General features: G+C 46.0%; 1 protein-coding gene across 1 annotated transcript; it reads right to left on the bottom strand.

The window, feature by feature from the left end:
* Positions 1-3,216: 3,216 nt before the first annotated feature.
* Positions 3,217-16,967, bottom strand: CDKL1 (cyclin dependent kinase like 1). Its single transcript, XM_077128605.1, is given in 12 exon segments — positions 3,217-3,324; positions 4,179-4,207; positions 4,210-4,333; positions 5,134-5,190; positions 8,540-8,622; positions 11,666-11,784; positions 11,786-11,867; positions 13,028-13,051; positions 13,054-13,117; positions 16,056-16,128; positions 16,265-16,526; positions 16,934-16,967. Coding segments are annotated over 12 exon segments (1,059 nt in total).
* Positions 16,968-22,116: the final 5,149 nt, after the last annotated feature.

The following is a 22,116-nucleotide window of genomic DNA, read 5'->3' as shown; positions in this document are numbered from 1 at the left end:
TTGTCATCTTAGACTATTGTTTTATTAAAACTGAACACAGTTACTTGGCTGAATTAAAATAGTTTTGCTGATTGCAATAGGACAGAGCAGACAGTTGTGAAGGTGAAAGCCAGTGAGCTATGCTGACTTTTCTAAGGTAGAAAAAATTGCTTTAAACAGAAAATTTTAACATGTAAATTAAAACTTAATTTTTCTTCTCACATTCTCTTGAATACCTCCTATGACTTCAAGGGACATAAAAGAGAACTATAAATGCAAAATTCAAATTAGATACAGAAAGCAGGAGTAAAACATATTATAAGTTGAGTCCTTCATACATGTTCTGGTTTGCTAGCTGCCGAACGCAATATACCAGAAACAGAATGACTTTTAAAAAGGGGAATTTAATAAGTTGCTAGTTTAAAGTTCTAAGGCCAAGAAAATGTCCCAATTAAAACAAGTCTATAGAAATGTCCAATCAAAGGCATCCAGGGAAAAATACCTTGGTTCACTGAAGGCCGATGAAGCTCAGGGTTTTTCCCTCAAGTGAGAGGGTCAGGGTTCCTCTTTCATCAGGGCACATGGTGAACATGGCGTCATCTGCTAGCTTTCTCTCCTGGCTTCCTGTTTCATGAAGCTCCCCAGGAGGCATTTTCCTTCTTCATCTCCAAAGGTCGCTGGCGGGTGGACTCTGCTTCTCATGGCTGTGGTATTCTCTGCTCTCTCAGAATCTCCCATTCCCCAAAATGTTTCCTCTTTTATAGGACTTCAGAAGCTAATCAAGACCCACCCAAATGGGTGGAGACACATCTCCCCTAGTCCAGTTTAACAACCACTCTGGATGGAGTCACATCTCCAGGGAGATGATCTAATTACAATTTCAAACATCCAAACTGAATAGGGATTAGAAGAAATGGCTGCCTTTACAAAATGGGATTAGGATTAAAACATGGCGTTTTCGAGGGTGCATACAGCATTTCAAACCAGCACAACATGGGAGACCCAGGTTCAATTCCCCAACCATGCACCACACCCCCCCCCAAAATTGTAAATTGATAAAATAGATCTTAATTTTTGGCTGCTTGAAATGGCCCTAAATTAGTCTATTATTGTTAGTTATATGCTATTTTATGTATGAATATATATATTTGATTTGAACATTAAGCTGTGACTATAACCTTGACTAGAAATACTTTTTAAGTAAACACTTTCTATGATTTCTTGTATTTAGAAAACACTTTGTGGAAAAAAACACTTTATGGAATACCATAAATGATATACTATTTACTAAAATAACTGCCTTTCATTAAAAAATCAGAAAATAGCACATTTAAAAAAAAACAGGGATATAGAACAGTCTCATGGGAAAAAGTGGTGATTGCATGCTGAAGAAATTCATTACAAATATGGTTGAATTAAACATAGGCATAAATTTAATAGAACTCATTAGAAAAACAGAGGAGCCCTTTCCCTTAAGTTTCTGTTTCATGTCCGTGTGATCAGGCAACTGGTTTGTCACAATTTAGTTTGGAGCTACTTTTCTATTCGGAAGGTTTTCTGTAAAGCAGTTAGAAATGAAGCAAGCCATTATAGGCATCTGCCTCTGTCAGGCACATTCTCTCGGGTCATGGAAGAAAGAAGAACATGAAATGCTCATTAGTCCCTGAAGCTGGATGTCCCTCCTTGTCATGTGAATCCAGGCTACATCACAAGAGTGGTTCTGAGACTGTGAGATAATCGCCATTAGCCTATGCAAGAAGCTGCTAACATCAGGAAGCCGCAGGATGACACTGACCAGCTGGGGTAGCCAAAATTACCGAGCGGATGCCAGAATTCAGTGGATCACTTAGCAGTAATTGGATGGGGTCAGATACTCCCATGAAGAAAATTACCATAGCAATAAACTGGGAGTGCAGAAGAAATGTTTTGATGATACAGTAAAATACAACGTTGAAAACTGACTGAGAAATGCTAGAAAATAGTGGCAGCACATCAACCAAAAATGGTGGTGTTGGGCTGTAAGAGAGACGTAGACTTCACGCTGCCTTCATGTCCAGAGAGTAAGAACGAAAACGCTTTCTGAATAGGAGAAGTAAGTCAAATAAAAGCTAATTATATATATATATGTCATTATTTTAAGTGTTACTGTACAAAGGTAGGAATCCTTAATAATATCATTTTGGACTATTATTAGTTATATATTAGTTGTTAGGATGATTTACATAGATGTATACACACACACATACACACATACTTTTAATGTAAACAATATTTTAGGAAACACATCAGATTGTAACCTATTGTCTTTCATGAGCCAAGTGAAAGCTCATAAGCGGTTTCTTCCAAAATCTAGTCACTGTATACAGTACAGCATGGAGATTTATCTCCAGGTCTAGTGCTGAGCTGGACAGAATGCAGTGCTAATCATTTTCAGGGTGATAAAGTAGTGATTGCATGAACTGGGATTTAGTTCCAGTGAAGCTCTCAGTCTTGTTCTATTCCTTGCCCACACTGCCAGCTGCCGAGCTGCAGGTAAATTGGTTGTTACAGGGGCGAACAGGTGCAGAGGGTGGACTATAAATCTATCTTACCTAGAAAAATGACTAACATGCATGCTTTGATGAAAGTAACGAGATGTCTAGAAACATTAACTATTTAAGCATATAAATTAAAAAGTTTTTAAATGATAACCTATATGATTTTGAATAGTCAAAAAATGTTTTAAAATATAAAAATCAGGAGATAGAGCAAGCAGGAAATGGAAATGTTTAGACATTTTGATTTTAAAAAAATACAGCTATTCTTACAATTGATCCTTAGACAGTTGTATCCTCAGATGTTGAGTCAATCTTACTGGCAGGAAATAGGACTCAAAGCAACAAAGATCCCAGAAAGCACACACGAGTGTTTTGTAATTTGGTTTTAACTTGTTGCATATGGTGCAATTAAAACAAATCGTTTGACATCATCTAATTTTGCCAGCGATATGGGCAGTAGATACAGTTTATGTTCTGTGCAGAATCATAAGCTCAGCTGCTTAGATAAAACAAAAATACAAGTGAAACTCCCAACTTTCTGTTCAAGACACTATCGACAAGCATGGAACACTGGACCTGAACTTTCCCTTCACTTCTGGCCATGTGCTTTCTCCCGGTGTACAATGTGGTACTTCTCAATCAAAAAGTTCCTTTTCAAATTATTTTTCAATACCCTCTTTATCATCAATCTCAAAACTCCTTAAATGTTTGGAAAACGGTAGTTAAGTTTCTTGTTATTACAGAAGTACTTCTTATTTTCCAAAGCTGGGAGAATGCTGCTGTTGGTTAGTTGAGGTAGGTAATGTAACTGAAAATACAAAAGACAGAATTAGGGTCAAAACGGTGACATGCACTTTTTTCCACATGTACCACCTAGATGCCATTCAGCCTGCTGGGCAGTGGAGGCCACTCCTGGTGTTAGTTCTGCAAAGGAAACGACTAAGGCAAGATGACTTAATAGTTTAAAAGATACCTACACAGACTGAGACGTGACCAGTGTGGCCAGCTTATCTTGGCTGTGGCTCCAACTATGGTCACTCTAAAGTATTACAGCTTTTGGCTTATGACAAGACATAATCTTAGGTCATTTTGACCCTTTACACCAATCGCAATTCTTCAGGGCTCCCAGGGTGCAGTTTTAAATGTTATTCTCTGGTTATATGTTTGCTGATATCACTGAAAGCACGCATCTCTGTACTGTCCCCTAGCCAGTTCTGAAGCTTACCTTCAAAGATCAGGGAAGGAAACAATTTGTTTTTGGATAAACCTGGAATGTCAATAATGAAGCCAAATGTGGTAGGTAATCACAAAAGAGAAGCTACTGGGGATAAATCTGATTTTATTTTCCAAAGCACAAGAAGCATTCTCAGCTAGACTCATTTCTGTGCCTGAGTGAGACCCACGTTCATGCCTCCACAGGGCAGAAGGAACCTGCAGGACAGGGCGCCTTTGGGTTCTGGGAGTGAGGGCCTCGGAGGCAGCGTCTCCGAGGTCCTGGTTGACCGGCCACGTGGCCAGTCTCCTGTCGCCAGGGTGAGGTGCTGTAGCTGCAGACTGACAACTGCCACCCTCAAGTCTGGATTCGGACTGTACCAGGCGGCACACAGGAGCGCACCTGAAACTGTATCCTAGGAACTAACTTAGAGCAATGCACCATTTTACCCCAGGCAAATGCTTTCGGTTCATTTTTGGGTCCTCCTCGTTGGTTTTTCATGTTCTTTTGCCAAATCCCTTATTTCCCTGATACTGTCAAAATAAGGGTGCCGCAACAGCTGCTCCCATGTCAGTCGCTCACTGGGGTCCATGTGGAGACAGCCCTAAAAGACAAGAAAATTCCCTCCACTTAAAATTTTTTAAAAATTGTATTATGTCAATTTTTTTTTGAAAGATTAAACTCCTCAGAGGGAACAAGATGGGAAAAAATGTAGGAAAAACACACCAATTATGATTTTCATTCCCTCCACTGCCATTCCTAAATGGGTATCTAAATAACAAATAAACAGTTTCTAGAAATAGATTCTGGTTGATCGGTTTTCTCTGCCTCATTCTGGTCTTGAGTTAGTTAGCACTCGGCCCTGTGGCGGCGGTAGACAAGTTTTAGCACCTCGGAGGCCACTGGGATACACTCAGCCACTTTGGTCCCTTGCATGTACTTTTAAAATACGGTGAAGCACAGACTGTAATTTGCAAATACTTTAGTTGCTATTTTATATGAGCTGTATTTCTAAAATATGTTTATAAATCAAGTTTGAAAATCAAAATGAACATACATTAAAATAAATGTATTGGGGTGACTAAAAGGATCCTACAGCTAAACATGTTTTGAAGGAAAGGATCCATTTGTAAAACAAACAACACTCCCCTGAAATTTCTGTTTTGTGTAAAATTAAATTTCAGATACCAGTGTTAGATTTATTTAAAGTGAGAAACACCTAAGATGTTTTCACTGGGCTACAGCGTGACTCATTTTAGAAATTGAAAATATTTATTTTTTAAAGGAGAAGTACAATTCTGAAGGCATTGTCTTCATTTCAATCCATGGGATGACGTAAGAACTGCAGTTCCCCACTGATGACAGCCGCTGTGTGCTTCCTATATTTGAAAGCCAGGTTTTTACCTTTAAGAGGCCCAGGGCAGGGTAACAGATATTTTGAAATTTTAATTCAAGTGGTTCCTATTAAAAGAGAGAGAGAGAAGTTAGTTTTTATTTACAGCATTTATTTAAATATATGATTACCCCAAATTAAACTTCTTTTGAGTGAAGAAAGCATATTCCTGGTACCGTCCTAGCCTCCTCCATCCTTCGTCCACCCTCCCCTCTCCGCACGCAACCTCCCCTGGCCTGTTTCACAAGCCCCTCTCTGCTCACCTCCGCGTGCTTTTCCACACCTACTTTCTAACCACTCCCTCCACTTCCTGAGGAGCCAGTGAGGTGACAGATCATGTGGGATCACTACTGAGAGGGGAGGAAACCACTTGCTGAGCAATTGCTGTGCCATTTCTCCTTACTCCCTTGGTGTAACTCGCCTTTCCTCGGCGGACTGTGGGCACCCATCAGCGCTTACATAGAAAGGGGGCTTCAGACGAGGTGTTTCCCCTCCCCAGGGAATGTGCAGAGGCCCCTGCCCTGATGCAGTGAGCACAGCTCTGTCCCCGCGCGCAGCGCTCCGGCCAGCCTGCAGTTCCAGGCCCACGTTCAGCACCTCCCTCTGGTCAGATGAGGCTGCCGGGCCTGGGTCACCACTGGGGACAGTCCGGAAGGACAGACGCTACAGAGAGGAGGAAGGCTGATGTCAGGCAGACACACAGGCTGGCCAGAGAAAAGACCTTTGATATGAGGCTAACGAAGGGAGGAAACTGAGGGCCCAGAGGCCCAGCCGAGAGGACAGGACAGCGCAGCTGGTGCCACGCAGGAAGGTGTGAGCCTGTGCACCAGGCTGCGGGCCTGTGACGGTCAGCGCCGGGACTGTCCTTCCCCGGCCCCTGCGACGGTCAGCGCAGGACTGTCCTCCCCTGGCTCCTGTGAGGGTCAGCTGTGGGGACCATCCTTCCCCGGCCCCTGCGACGGTCAGCACAGGACTGTCCTCCCCTGGCCCCTGCGACGGTCAGCGCGGGACTGTCCTCCCCCGGCCCCTGTGAGGGTCAGCTGTGGGGACTGTCCTTCCCCGGCCCCTGCGACGGTCAGCGCAGGACTGTCCTCCCCTGGCTCCTGTGAGGGTCAGCTGTGGGGACCATCCTTCCCCGGCCCCTGCGACGGTCAGCGCAGGACTGTCCTCCCCTGGCCCCTGCGACGGTCAGCATGGGACTGTCCTCCCCCAGCCCCTGTGAGGGTCAGCTGTGGGGACTGTCCTTCCCCGGCCCCTGCGACGGTCAGCACAGGACTGTCCTCCCCTGGCCCCTGCGACGGTCAGCGCGGGACTGTCCTCCCCCGGCCCCTGTGAGGGTCGGCCACAGGGACTGTCCTGCCCACCCCTGCGAGGGTCAGAGGCCAGCCGCGGGGACCGTCCTGCCCACCCCTGCGAGGGTCAGCCGCGGAACTGTCCTCTGCACAGGGCGCAGCAGGGCTTCAGAGGGAACTGGCCCCTCGCCCGCCCTGGGTTTGGCCCAAGCTTCACCAGGTGAGAGTAAAAGACGAGCGCCTGGATGAGGGGTGCTGGTGTGGGTCCCACCGCCCTTGGGAGGTGTCTTCCCCACAGCTTCCCCCTTCCCCCTGCACTCCGTGGGCTGGACCTGAGCGTGGCAGGGACCCACAGGCCGCGCGGACACTGGGCCTGCTACCTTGGCACCTGTACCCAGGGTGCGGCCAGCGGGGAGGCAGGCCACCTGCCTGCCCGGAGACCAGGCTCCCCCCTGGGGACTGGCTGGCACAGGCACTGGGCACAGCTGTCAACCCCAGAGTCCCCATCGCTCCTTCCTGTGTTTCTGCCGGCAGGAAATCAATCCCCTGCAGGACTGCCTCCCGGAGACCATGGGAAGCTGTTGGCATTTAGGAAATCTGCTGTTGCTGTCGGCATTTAGGAAATCTGCTGTTCGTAGGGGTTTGGGGCAGATGAGTGAGCAGAATATTCCTGAGGGATGTTTAGTGCGGAACTAGGGACATCCAGGTCACGAGGGGGCTGGATGGGTCACCTCCCAGATGCCGATGCCATGCCACTCTCCCCACCACCGCAGCCCCCGACCTGACTCTCCCCTCACCCAGCAGCCTGGCCTGGCCTCTCCCCCAACTCAGTTCCCGACCTGATCTCTCCCACCAGCAGTTCCTGCCTGACCTCTCCCCCCGCCGCAGCCCCCGACCTGGCCTCTCCCCCCAGCAGCCCCCCACCCGACCCACTTCTCCGGCTGCAGGGGGAAGAGGCCCAGGGAAGTGGAGGTTTCGCTGCAGGATGAACCAAAAGGGAGCGAGACCGGACAGGGCACAAGGGTAGGACACACGGACTTCCATCCGCAACGCTGAGCCGTCAGAGGCTCAGCTCCAGCTTGAAAGGCTTTCCTCAGACACTAGAAACTCGGATTTTCACAAACTTTAATTTGCTGTGAAATGTTTTGGGTTATAAAACATGCCTTCAGAAACTACAGAAAACCATAAAGAAAATAATTACCCCAAAATTCTACCACAAAGAGATATCCACTGGAAATATTTTGGTATATATCCTTGCAGCCATTTCTTCCACAAATATGAAAAGCTTTGCATGATTTCCCAAAAGTCTGTCATTATTTATTGTGTATATATATATATCAATATATGTATATATCGATATGTGCATTTTTTTAAAATCTACTTAAGTTTTGTCATAATATATGTACTATTTTGTCATCATGTTTTTCATTTAATAGAATGTTTTGGACACTTTTTCACATCAATACATATATGTCTCATTAATGTTTAATGGGTATGTGGTCTTTCTACTGCAAAGATGTACCATAACTTATACTAGTGAATCTTCTACTGATGAAACACTAAAGGAAGTTATATGCATTAAATAATGCTACATCCTTATGCCCTTCTCTGAAAATTTCATCAAGATATATTCTTAGAAGTGAGTAAAGGGCAGGGACAATCTAAACAGTTCAGTAATTTAAAGACTGTTTCCCCCTTACTGGCCTTGGGGCCGGGCCGGCCAAGCCAGCTCGTTGCGGTTTTCCCTGTGGTCCGGGGATTGAAAGCAGCTGAGAATGAAGGATTTGGGCGTTGCTGAGGACGGGTCGTTAACTTCCCCTTCAGGGGTCACCATGTAAGAGCCGATTTGTTCAGCTGCTGCAGATCACCTGGGGCGGCCACAGGCCCCTCTGCTTCCTCATCACCCCCGCGGCTGAACCTGCCGGCCGCATCCAGATCCACACTGAAGGCAGCGGGCTAGCTTTTGCATCCGCAGACTGACCCTTTAGCCCAGGGTGGGCCATGGGGCTTAGGCAGGTGAGCAACCACGGAACCCCAGGCGCTGGCCAGGCCCTGCGGCTCCTCCTGTGCGCAGAGCACGCCCCTTTAGTGCACATGACGTCCTTCGGTGGCCCTGGCCACTCGCCGGATCTGCCGGCTCTGGAATGGTCACACCTCCGAAGCACTGATTCCTGCTCAATACCCACTGGCGCCTGGGAGCGAGGCCCCCTTTGAACAGGAACAAAGGAGGAAGGAAATGAGGCTGGTCAGCAAGCACTGAGGTGGCCCGTCTGTGCACACCTGTGCAGGCTCGCCTCCCACCCCTGGGCAGGCTCGCCTCCCACCCCTGGGCAGGCACTGGCAGCCATCAACCGCGTGGACGAACACCCCAGAGAACAGAGCACCGCGCTGGGCACACAGGAGGCCACAGCAGAGACTGAAGGCTGCAGTGGAACCCTCGGGGGCTTATAAGGTATTTGAGGGATCCAAGTCAAAAAACTCAGAACCACACAAAATGATACCTTTTTTTTTCAGAGCAAAAGCTGGAACCGAGAAATCAGGATTTAAGGAATGATTTTGATCCCTGACTCATGATATGGACATTCCTTTTGCTCTCTGGGATTTTGGAGTAGACAGAGGGGAGGACCGGGATGCCCTAAACTAGAATGCAGCTGCCCTGGGGTCTGAAATGAGTGTGAAAGCCCTTGTCTTGTGCCAGTGTGACTGTAAGAGCTGTCAGCCCTCTGTCTGGTCATTTTCTCGTAGGGCAAGGCCTGATGCTAACGAAGGCAGTTGTTAACCAGCCTCAGACCCTCCATCTGTGAACCAGATCAGCCAGGCCCTGCTGGTGGAAGGGGGCTTGTCTCCCTTCCTTTCGGCCCACCCCTTTAGTGCTGATGTGATCGCTCTGCCTCCCTCCTTCCACTTAGGTTAACACTGTCTCCTCTGCTGCTTTGAACTTACTATCCCAAATGACCTCATCTCCCCTTGCCAGAATCCTTGAAAACCTCGAATCCCCCAAACTCGCAGAGACACACGTTGGGCCACTAGCTCATCTGCTCTCCTGCTACGCGCCTAGTAATAAACTCTCTCTCTCTGCACCGCCTGTGTCTCAGGAATTGGTTATTGAGCTGTCGAGCAAAAGAATCCCGCTTCTGTCTGGTAACAAAGTACAATAATTACAAATGAGGATCATGTTAACTGAACGCTGACGGGTCAAGGTAAGAAGAGATAGAATAGCGCCTGACACAGAGCAAGTACTAGGAAGGAAGGGAGCAAGGGGGGGTGGGAGGAAGGAAGGAACTAATAATGGAATATTTTCTAGCCTGAAGGAATACATTTCCAAATTGGGATCATCTTCTCTTGTTCATTCCTACTATTCAGAAGGCTTTATGAGGCGAGGGAACACAACAAAAGGGGCATTTCTGTATTCTGGGGGTTATGTGAGCCTCGTCCTGTGCACACTTCAACTGCATCAGCTAAAGCGCCCTCGGGTACAATCCTGGGGCCCGCCCACAAGGACAGGCATGTCGTATGGGGGGCACAGGTTGAGGCTGGGGGTTCCTGTAGGCCCCTGGGCCCGTCCCAGAGCACAGCGGGAAACCGAATCTCCCAGCCGGGCCCGGACCTCCTGCCACTGGGCTGAGCTGGGCTACTCAAGTTCTCTCATTTTAGCAATCGGTTCTGAAACTTTCTCTCTCAAATCCAGAAGCTGCTGCCACACCCCATTTGGTTGCATAACCAAAACACATTGTCTAATGCCTGCCCCGGTTCTCAGTGAGCTTCCTCCCGACAGAGTCCCCTGTACCTGGATGACCTGCAGACTCCACAGGGGTGGCTCTGGGGGCGGGGGCTGAAAGCTCCAGAGGAAACACACCTGAGGAAGGTGGGCGCTCCCAGGAAGGCCACCAGCTCTCTTATACTTCCTTGAACAAAACCAAACCATCAGCAAATCCCTACTGCCCACGGTGGAGGAAATGGACCTGGTGCTGCCCTCGGGCAGCTGGGGGCACTCTCCGGGAAGATGGGTGCGAGGCAAGCAGGGGACAGGGGCCCTGCCAGGCTCCGACGATGGGTCTACTTTAGGTGGGGAGCAGGGTCCAAACTCCCCAACCCTGACGGGGCGTGCACTCCTTGTGGACCTTCCCACCGGCCTCTCCCGAGGGAAGGTAGAGAAAAGGGCAGGGCATTGGCAGGGAAGCAAGACAAGAGGAATGCGACTTCAGGAGAAACCTCAAGTATGAGGTTGAGAAGCTTCCTCTCCAGCCTGCACAATCCAGACCAGCAGGGCAGGCTGGAGTCAACAAGCAGAGAACGAGTGACCACGTCATAGCAGAGGAGCCGGGACATGCGAGCATGCTGCCAGCTGGGAAGGCCTTAGAGAAACAGGAGTTTTTACAGTTGCTGTTATGGTTATTCAGAATATAGCTTGATCCAAACTATGCTGAAGAGAGAATCCTGTGTCTTTGGGGCACTTAATAAGTACTCAGCGATTGTCAGTTATTTTATTAAAGCAAATGTGGAGAGTTTTATTGGAGTTATTTTCAAAAAAAACATTTTTGCTGAGAAATCTTCACACACACACACACACACACACACACACACACACACACACACACAGTCCATCCACACTACACAATCGGTGGTTCGCATATCATCACAGAGTTTGTGTTCATCACCATGACCATATTTTGAACATTTGCGTCATTCTAGAAAAAGAAAAAAGTCATATATTCTAATATTTTAATCTACCCAACTTTCTATTTTACCCCTTATTCCCCCTACTGCTTTTTTATTTATTTATTTTTCCTTATTTTTTTACTCACCTGTCCATACCCTGGCTAAAAAGAACTATCAGACACAAGGTTTTCACAATCACACAGTCACATTGTAAAAGCTGTATCTTTATACAATCGTCTTCAAGGTTCAGGCTACTGGAACACAGTTCAACAGTTTCAGGTACTTCCCTCCAGCCTCTCCAATACACCATAAACTAAGTATCTACATAATGCATAAGAATAACCTCCAGGATAACCTCTCGACTCTGTGAAATCTCTCAGCCACTGAAGCTTTATTTTGCCTCATTTCTCTCTGCCCCCTTTTGGTCAAGAAGACTTTCTCATTCCTAAGATGCCGCTCATCACAGGATACTGGAGTCATTTGAACGAGACTTCAGAGTTTCCGGTTAAGAACATTTCCAATTGAAAAGCATGTTAGATGAGACAGGTAAACACATGCAGCTCTCCAAAGAGCAGGCAAGAGCATCACTTACCCAGGGCCTTCCCTGGGCCAGGACAGAGCTGGTCCATGCCTGGTTTTCCCGGCCACAGGGGCATTCCTGATAGCAGCTCTGCCAAGATGCAGCCCACTGCCCAAACGTCCACTGGGGGCCATACTGCGCCTCCCCACCAGCGGCTCAGGGGTGCAGTACCACCTGGTAGCCACACGGTCGGTGTAGCAGCCGCTCGGCCGGGCTGCCAGCTGGGGGACATGGAAGTCAGCGGAAGTCCAGGCTCAGGACAGGGAGGGAGGACCTGGGAAGTCAAGCGTGGGCACCGCCTTGTGGGTTTCCAGTTCAGCGGCTCTCACCACTGCTTGCATGTTACCACCGCCTGCAGTAGCGTACTTTTAAAGGTGCTGATGCGTGGGTGCAGCTCCCATCCAATTAAACCAGAATTCCCAGGGGAGCAAGCATAGTTTTAAAAGCTCTCCAGAGAAGTGTTAGATTTAAAAGTTTGGAAGGAGAATGGCAATGTTGAGACCAGTTAAGTTACTTTAATCTCTTCTTTTAAAACTTAGGATCAGTGATCAAATATTTCCCATGTCAGGAAAGGCTTGACAAGCACAAACTCCCAGTGAAATTTCGTGTATAATGAGTTCATAAGCCCAGGAGTATTACTAATTCCTAAAGCATAAATACTTACAGGAATTATTATAGTTAAACTATGAAGAAAGCATAGATATTCCACATATTAGTTACCTAGTGCAAAATAACAAATAACTATTACTTGAGAAAATACCTGCTTTTCTTAGTCTGTCACAATGATGTGTAATCAGGCTCTATGGAAAGTGCCATGAAGATGAAAATGTTTTGAAAAATATACACTCTCCCTTTTGGTTAAATAGAAAATATAAGTAATTGTATAGAAAATATGTTGATGTATCAACTCTGATCTGACAGTCTGAAAAGAATGCTTCTTACTTTCATAATTTCTAATGAAAATCAAATCAATAAGAAAGTTAAAGTAAAAAGATGAAACTCAGATGATTAAAAACATACTGATATTAAATATATTGACATTAAAAAAAGAAGCTCTCCAGAGAATCTGAATCTACAGCCGAGGTTGAGAGCCATTCAGAATATTCTAAATACTCTGAAAAGTATTATTTTTAACAACAAAAAAGGTAAAAACAAGAAGGGTAACACTTAACATCAAGTTTATTGTGATATAACTTACATTTAGCATACATTTAAAAATCCCCATTTGTGTCTGCACACATTTCTCAGTAATTATAGAATTATAATTTATAGCAAGATTATGCCCTAAATATGTAAGAATTAGCTTTCAATAGTATTATCATATAAAGAACTTTCCATCTCTTACACTTAACTAAAGACAATTTCAATACTCACTCAAAAGCCGAGCAAATCCAAATCACAAAGTTTAATCACTGAATGTTTTGTGATAAGGATATTTTCTGGCTTCACATCTCTATGTATGCACTAGTCATGAAAAATAAATCAAAACGAAAACTGGATTAGTAAGAAGCATCTACAATGTACGAGATAAATAAAACACAGGAGTATTCAGCAAGTATTTGAGAAACTCTGAATCTTTCCTTGGCCTTTTACATACCAGCAAAATAGCAGCCTGAAGTAAATCTACTGCCACACTCCTCATGGGCTGAATCACCCCAAATTTTGAAGGGTACAAAAGGACCAGGAAGCTTAAAGTAAAAGGTGACAGTAGGTGATCAGATTTTACTAGTAACAATATAGGATGCCCTGTTAAATGTGAATTTCAGCTAAACAACAGATTATTTTTAGTATAAGTATGTCCCATGTAGAATTTGGGGCATACGCACTAGGAACATTCTTTTTTTTTTTTTAATTTGTATTACTAAAACCAATCAACATACAACACGAACATTCTTAATGTATGAACATTCCATACTTGGTGTGCAATCAATGGCTCACCATCTCATCACATAGTTGTGTATTCAGCACCATGACCATTTCTCAGAACATTTACATCACTCCAGAAAAAGAAATGAAAAGAAGAAAGAAAAAACTCATACGTAACATGCCCCTCATCCCTCCCTCTCATTGACCACTAGTATTTCCCTCTACCCAATTTATTTTAACATTTGAAGACCATTCTTATATTTAAAAAATTACTCATCGCTTATCTGAAATTCCACTCTAACTGGGAATCCTGCATTTCATCGGGCAGCGCTGGGTCAGAGGGGAAATGTAAAAAGGTCTGGGTGAAGCCTGCACGACAGGCACGGGGGCTGCGAGCTGTTGCAAAAGCAGAATCCACAGGTTGGCTGTTTGGGGACAGAATCCAGCTGCCTGGTAAACAGGACGGGGCCTGGGCCTGCTAGATAAACGAGGGAGAAGGGTGGGACCCGCCGGCCTGCCAGGAGCGCTCCCTTCCAGCTCGGACATTTGTCCTGACAAGATAAACAAGAGCCCTGCCCCCACGCTGCAGGACTGCTGTCGCTAGAGGTCAGCTCTGCCCCATGACGCTCAGATCCCCCGTGGTTTCCAGACCACAGCCACATTCCTTAACAGGAATGGTTCAGGGAACCCTTAAGATTCCTCTCACGATTTCCTTATTAAACGGCAATTTCTTCAGCAGAGAACAAAGCAACAGTCTTAGCAATCGCATAAAATGAGTTTTCCTGGTAAAGGGTCCCCAGGGTTTTCCTCTCTGGAGGAGATGGGTCTGCCTGCATCTGAGCAGCCCTCTGGCCTGCAGCCTGAACCCCCCCATCCCCACCCCCCGCGTTTATTCTTGATTTTCTGGAGTTTGGGGAGGGGACGTGGCTTCTTCTGGGGAGGGGGGTTTGTAGAAGCCAAGAGTTTAAAGCAAGACCTACAGAATTTGTTGCAAGCTGCTGGCCTCGGGATGGCAGCGGTAAACTGTGGAGATTGTTATGTAGAGCAGTCTGGGAGGAAGAGAATGTTTACCCCAAACAGTTATGTTAAGTATGAAGGACACTGTGAGATAAGAATCTTGCTCCCTCAGGAAATGCCTGCATATCTATTGACATCCTGTGGTATATAACCAGGATCTGGTTGAGAATAAAGTTGTCTGAAGTCTGTCTGAAGTAAACTCAAGCTTCAGACCCCCTGAGCCCGTCTGTGTCTTTCTTTCTTTCTTTCTTCCTTTCTTTCTTTCTCATCATTCCTTAATATCCTTCGAGCTCTGTTTCAATAGGAAGCAACAGGGGTTCTACTGCAAACACCCTGCAGGGTAAGAGGCCAGCTCAGGGTTTCCCCACGCGCATTTATTACTCTGGCAACTCCTTCTGGGAGGCAGTTTCTTCACTTTATTATAATAATCCATCTCAGTAACGATGGTTCGGAGGGCTCTACCCCATTGCCACTGGGCTCACACACTGCTACAAAGACACTGTCACAAGTGCCTGTAAGTGTCCACATCCTGCTCTGGGGATTCTGTAGGAGTCTGCATGGCCCCCCACCCCCCACCCCCGCGCCAGCCCCTGAAGCCAAGCAGAGCTCCTGGGCTCTGGGGAACTGGGCGGTCCCTTCTCTGGGTCTTCAGTGGGTCTGACCTTCTCCACAGACCTGCATGCTGTCTCCTCGGCTCCCCCACCCTAAAACCTGCTCTCAGAAAGCGCTGGCCCTTACACACAGTGCTTAGCCACAAAAGGCGTCCACTTCCTCGGTACACACGCCGTTTTGACAAGTATTTTAAGCTTCAGCTAAGCAGAGGCTAAGCGGGAAGAAATGCTGGCTATCCACCTGTTTCCTCCTGCGGGGACAGGGGAAATCACGTGGCACAGCACAAGGAAGGGGCTTCAGCCGCCAGCTAAACAGACCCTGCATCCGGCGGGATGACATTGCAATCAAATTGCCCTCCCGGCCAAAATGAAGCACCCATGTTGGAACCTGCTTCCTGCGTGCGGGGAGTGGGCGGTGGTGGATTTGGGGCAGCAGCATGCTCCCCAGCATCGGTGACATCATACCCCCCGGGCAGCAGTCCACTGCGCCCCAGCCAGGCTGGCCGAGGCCGGGCCTTTAGGGGAATCGGGGACCCACTGGGTGCTTCCGTCTAGACTCAGCGCTCACGGCCATCGGCACAGGTGCAGCCGTGCACCGCACTCGGTCCCCTCTCCTGCACCTGAGCAGGCACAAGTCACCTGGGCCTTCTGGGGGGTCCCAGGCCAGTGCAGACTTCAAGTGAAGGGGGTCACACTTTAAATACATAGTTTCATAAAATCATAAACATGCATCTCTTACACAGCCTACGAAAGAGAGGCTAGCTGGGTGGGCCTTTTCAGCCTCCAGCTATCCCAACTTGGCTTATGAAGAGTTCAGTAAAAATTATACCACAAAAGTAGGATGTAAAGACACTGAGTAAATGCCACACCTTGGCTTCTGATTTTTCAAGGGACATCACGAGACTTACATTGTGTTTATGGCAAAAATTTACAGCTTGCAGTGTCTGCCAAGTTATGCTCTTCACAAGAAGTTCTGGAACCCTATTAAAAATAAAGCAGGAGCACAAACACATTCTCAGAGTTAGCATGGAATTCAGCCCAAGAAAAGAAAAGGAGTCAGCCAAGACAGGCTCATGTACAGAAAAATCCTGGGCAATGCACAGACCCTCTCACCCACCAGGCAGCCTTACCTGGGTCCGAAGTGCAAAGAGCATGAAAGAGCACACTGCTAAGCGCAGGGACGCGGGGCGCGGGGGCGCGGGGGCCCAGGGGTGCAGGGACGCAGGGGCCCAGGGGCCCAGGGGCGCAGGGGCTCAGGGACGCAGGGGTGCAGGGGCGCGGGGGCCCAGGGGCGCAGGGGCGCAGGGGCACAGGGGCGCAGGGACGCAGGGGCCCAGGGGCCCAGGGACGCAGGGATGTGCACTCACAAATGTTAGCACCTGCTCAATAGGGAGGGATTCCGAAATCCACAGGAATTGAGGTGAGGAAGTAACCACTTGCCTCGGACACCTGTCACGCCATGAAGAAATTGCCTGGTGTAAACTGAACTCCATTTCTGTAAGGAACTTTGGTGATGTAAAGCTAGTTTGTCTACAGTTTAAAAGATGCATGCTTTTCAAGTTACCCCAAACTGACCTCCTTGAGGCAGGACTCAGCCTCTACCAGGGCACAGCACCAGACACTGTTTCTCCAAGACGCTCTAGGAACTTTTTTTTTTAAGGTAACGAGATTTTATGAAGATAGTGAAGAAGTTTCCATTGCTCACGATGTAACAAAAATGTATCCCAATTAAAAACCTAGACAGGCATTTTGATTCTTTCCCGGTATGGCCCCTGGTCCCTGACACCAGCTGCGCCGGTCACTTCTGTCCTTGGGGCCATCGCAGCACCTCGGCTCCCTGCTTCTCTTCCCAGAGCTTCTCGCTGGCCCCGAGCTTAAATAACAAGGCAGCCAGTGGCCTTGCCAGATGCTTTGTGCAAATTAGATAAAGGTATCTCCTCAGGAAGGTTTGGGCAGCATTTTGGAAATATTATGCAATGAGCGGCAACCGACACGTAGCCGCTCCCATCAAGGCCACCTGGGCTTGCTGTCCGTGGCCTCGCTATGTCCCCAGGCAGAACGAGGAAGTAAACCCTGGAAGAGTTGTGTTCAGGTCACCGAGAAAACTTCCCTTCCTGCTTTTGGGAGAAGTCGTGAGGCCACTGCTGTCACCGACCAGACATTCAGGAAATCCTGTGAAGCTGGACCAGGGAGGTCAGACCACGTGGGGGAAATGTAGAGGTCACCCCAGAAGGACAGTGGGGACACTGCTACATCCCTGGGTTTAAAGTAGCTTCCCTCCAAACTCTTGTCGGCATGTAGGCACAAACGGTGAAAAACTCACCTTGCCAGAAGGACAGTCCAGAAAAATGCAACTAAAAGGGGGACATTTCAGGGAGAATACTTTCCCTGTCTCCACTTTTTACCCAGACAACAAAAAGGGAATATATTTTGATTAGTCAGTGAATAAAAATTAATACAGGCTTATGAGTGCTAGGTAACTTCCATCTCCAAAAACATTCTCTAAAAGAAATAATGCATTTTTTTTCACACAAAAAAAGTCGGTGTGATGATAAAAAAAAACAAACAACAAATTCCCTCTAGCCTCCTGTGTTCTGGAGCAGCTAGAAGGGAAAATCTGAGAGGATGGTACGGTAGCCCACGACAGACTCTGGGATCTGTCCTGCAACCACTTGTTGAGGAGTGCTTTGAAAACTATTGCTTTTTTCTTTCTTTGTTTTGTATGTATGTGTGTTATATTATACAATAAAAACATTAAAAAAAATATGCAATAGGAGAATTTGAAAGTAAATGATTACATGAATGAGAACAACTGTATGTCACTGTTACAAGGTGTTGAAAATAGGATGGCATACGGGAAAAACACAATTAATGCAAGCTAGGTCTACAGTTAACAGTAACACCGTAATATTCGTTCATGAACTGCGACAACGGTACTATACCAAAGCTAAATGCCAGTAACACGGTGATATCAGGGAGGGGCATGAGATTTTTTTTTCTTTTCCTTTTGGAAGAAATAGAAATGTTGTCATACAGGTTGTGGTGGTGAATTTATAACTATGTGATTATACCAGAAGCCACTGCTTGTACACTTAGGACGGATTGTATGGTATCTGAATAAAACTGTTTTTTTTAAAAAAGGGTAAATGATATACTCAAAAGCAGTTAAAATGGGAACTGTTATGTTGTATATATGTTAGCACAATAGAAATTCTTCAAGAGAGTAAACTCTCACGGCACATCATTAACGTTCCTCTCACCTCCTAATTCTCAAATGCAGACGTGCACTAACGGGCTAGTGCCCCCGGGCAGGCTGCGTGTGCCACGCCCCTGCCACTCGCTTCTCCCCTGCTCTGCGCGGGCCTCGGACTCCAGCACTCAGGTCCCCTCCGAGGTGACGAGAGAAGGGAGTTAGAACTACGGAAAGGGAGAAAACCGGGACACATCCTGCGGAGGTGGGCTGGAAAAGTCCCTAGTGCTGTCCACCACGAGGGCCTCGAGACAGGAGTGTCGCAGCAACGGGGGCGCCTGGAGCTGCGGCCTCGGGTTCCAAGAACCAGGGTTCTTCGGGAAAATGCCGGATTCCAAGGTTGAGGGAGGGAAAAACAAAATGAGCCTGAACATGTTGTTGTGCCAGAAAGTAAAAAAGTACTCAAAAAGTGTCACAATTCAGAATGCTTTGAGAACAAAGAGAAGATTCTATAGCCTTCCAGAAATAAAAAATTACACAGGACCTGTACCACAGGGCAAGAATTAGAATGGCTTCCGACTTCTTAACAGAACTAGAAGACCGAAGGCACTCGAACAATGCCGTCAATATTTGAAAGAAAATTATCTGCCACCAAACACACACACACACTCTCTACACCCAAACTAATCAAGTGTGAGGGTAGAATAAAGACGTTTTAAACACAAACGCTCGACATTTTTACCTCTCACACATTCTTTCTTAGGAAATCCCCGTAGGATGCTTCAGAAAGGAGCAAACTAAAGAAAAGATGACATGAGAGAAATCTGGAGACCCAGCACAAGAAGGAAGCTGTGGCAATCTCCAGGAAGACAGTGAAGGAGACGATAGGACGACAACTGCGTTAAAGGCGCAGGAAATAACACATCCAGATAGGAACAGTACGACTCGAGAGCTAGGCATGCCGAGGCTGTCTTCGCCACGCCCTCTGCCTCATACCATCTTTAAAATATGAAAATAGTTAATAAACAAACTTAAAACGTTAGGAAGAGTCTGGGTGACTGGCCAAACTCCTTGGTCTGGGGCAAGCAGTCTAAGGTCTACTAAAGCTAGAGCCCACGCTGGCTCAGTGGAGGAGCTCTCCCCACTTGAAAGTGTGTGTTTCCATACTGGTGGTCAACGACAGTCAAAGCTCAGCTCGGAAACAAAAGTGGAAGGACTAGAGCCGTGATGAAAGGAAGGCGCCCGTTCTCCCTCATTCCTCACTGCCTTTGAGAATTCCAGCTTGAAGACCAGCCCCCCTTCCGAGGAATCATAAAGACTCCCGGGATTAGCCCGTGAGGGAAGAAGGGCCCAAGCAGCTCCAGGACCTGGTATTCCTCTCCACCCTGAGATGTGTGGATTGAACTTTTGACAGGTCACGTCCTCCATTCCTCTTCCTAGTAAATGGTGTTCAAAAGGAGCTGGACAGTATCCAGCGCAGACCTCTTGGGCTCCCAGCCAGCTGGGAAAAGTCTATTGGGGTGGCCACTCCTACAGGCGTTGGCTGCCCAGGCCCTACAGACAGGGGTCCAGGCAAGGCATGAGAAGACCAAGTGAGGACATGCTTCTTACTTCGTATCTCAAACCAAGTGGAAGGGGCTCAGGAAGGCTCAGCTTCACTGCACGGCTAGTCAGCTAATCTTCCTTCAAGTCTTATTAAATTCAGTTGCCCCTTGGGGGGGGGGGGAGAGAGAGAGAGAGAGAGAGAGATACTGTCCTTCTGGAAAGTATTTTGAGATGCTATAAAAACAGTGGGAAAAATTAGCAACATGATTAAAGAACATAAAGCAAGTTTTACAAGCAAGACGTATTAATTTGAGGAAAAACAAAGTACAAATGGAAATGACCATAATATAGTACAATGCTTGGCTATAAATAATATCTACATAGGCCTAATAATAGGAACATGAATATTAAATTAATAAAAAATTAAATGTAACTATTTTGAGGGATGGGAAAGGGGAAGAAGAGGAGACAATGGTGTAAGAAAGCTAAATCCTCATCTATCAACACAGGAAGTCCGTCTATAGATAATTTCTTAAAAATCAATAAATTAAGAAATAGCAGTAGACAATCCTTTTATTATTATATTCCATTACCGGATTTGGTTTGCCAATATTTCGCTAAGGATTTTTGCACCTAAATTACTGCAGGATATTCCATTGTCACTTTCTTTTCTTGAAATATCCTTGTCTGGTTTGGGTCTCAGGGTTATGGTACCTCAGAAAATGATTTAGGAAATGTTCCCTCCTCTATTTTATGAAAGGGTTTGTGTAAGATTGATATTATTTATTCCTTGTATGTTTGATAGAATTCACTCATCAAATTATTTCATCAAAGAACCTAATATAGGGGGAAATAACATACATCCATTTCATTGGTGGAAAGGTAATTTGGGGCAAACATTAGGATGATATCATTCCATTTTGAGAATTGTTCCTAAAGAAATAGTCCAAAAGAAGAAAAATCTATTTTCTATTGCAGCATGTATAGAAATGCACACAACAGAATGCTAAGTGAAGATGTGGAATTGAAGGGAAAACAGTCATCTCAACCACAGGAACACAAAGAACGTGGTGTTTCATCTGGAAAAGCAGCCAGCAAGCCAGCTGCGTTACCCGCAGGCTTCAGCCTGCAGACATGGACACTTAGTGCTGTCAGCACACCACGAGAACACCCATTTCAAAGGGACAGATGAGCATTAAGTAAGTTTATTAGCCTGACATATTAAAACCATAAGGCCAATTTATTCGTCCATGATCAAATTCTGAGTTTCTACTCCTGCTCTCTTTATAAGCCATTCCATGAAAAATGCCAAGTTATAATCAGAATGTTGTTTGGTGAGGAGAGAATCAAAAGGAGGGAAAGTAGTCAATTTGACCAGTTATTGTCATTAAGCTGAGATGGCTTAACTATATCCATTCCCTCATTATGAGGTCTTGTTGGTACATAAAACACATGCATTCAGCCAAATCTCATCAGCCTAGCAGCCATCCTATCTCTTTAAGGTTGTTTTGCACATCTCTATCCTGATAAATTATGTATTGGTTTCACAAAATAACACTCAGAAATCTTCTGTCACTCATATCCAGGTGTTTGGGGGAAAGCTGTACTTTGAACCTAATGTCATAGTAACAAAATTGGAACGAGCAGAGAGAAACATAACTGATTTCTAAAAATCGTTTTAGAAATATGAGAGATGGAAGAGATGAAGAAAGTCCACGGCTCTCCTTTTGCTGCTATCAACACAGAAGCCATCCTACCTGCTCTTCTCACGTTTGTGGCATTAAGAGAGGTTAAACAGTATCAATCAAGGCCTCTTTTCCACACAAAGCTACAACAAAGATGGGGCAAGTGCCCATAAAAATAATATGTTCTTGGGAATTTATCCTATAGAAATATTTCTGCAAGTGGTTGTTCACTGTAGCATTGTCAGTAAAAGATAAAAATGGGAAAACATCTAAAAATCAGAGGGGATGAAAAAGTAAATCATATCCATACAATGGAATTCTATATAGCCATTTCAAAAATATAAAGTAAATTTGTACAGGTAGGGAAACAGTCCAGAACACATAAAAAAGTAAAGAACAGTATGTACAGTGTGATCTATTTAATTACATATGCACAGAAAAAATAAACTGGAAAACAATTCCTCAAACTGTTCATTTTCTTTAGTACTTTGTTTCTGTGTCTGAAATTTTGGGGGGATAAGAAGAACATATGACTTTTTTAAAATCTAA

Source organism: Tamandua tetradactyla, chromosome 14 (genome assembly GCF_023851605.1).
Source record: "Tamandua tetradactyla isolate mTamTet1 chromosome 14, mTamTet1.pri, whole genome shotgun sequence".
Classification (NCBI taxonomy): domain Eukaryota; kingdom Metazoa; phylum Chordata; class Mammalia; order Pilosa; family Myrmecophagidae; genus Tamandua; species Tamandua tetradactyla.
Note: the sequence above shows the minus strand (reverse complement) of the source record. Positions and strands in the feature narration are given on the sequence as shown.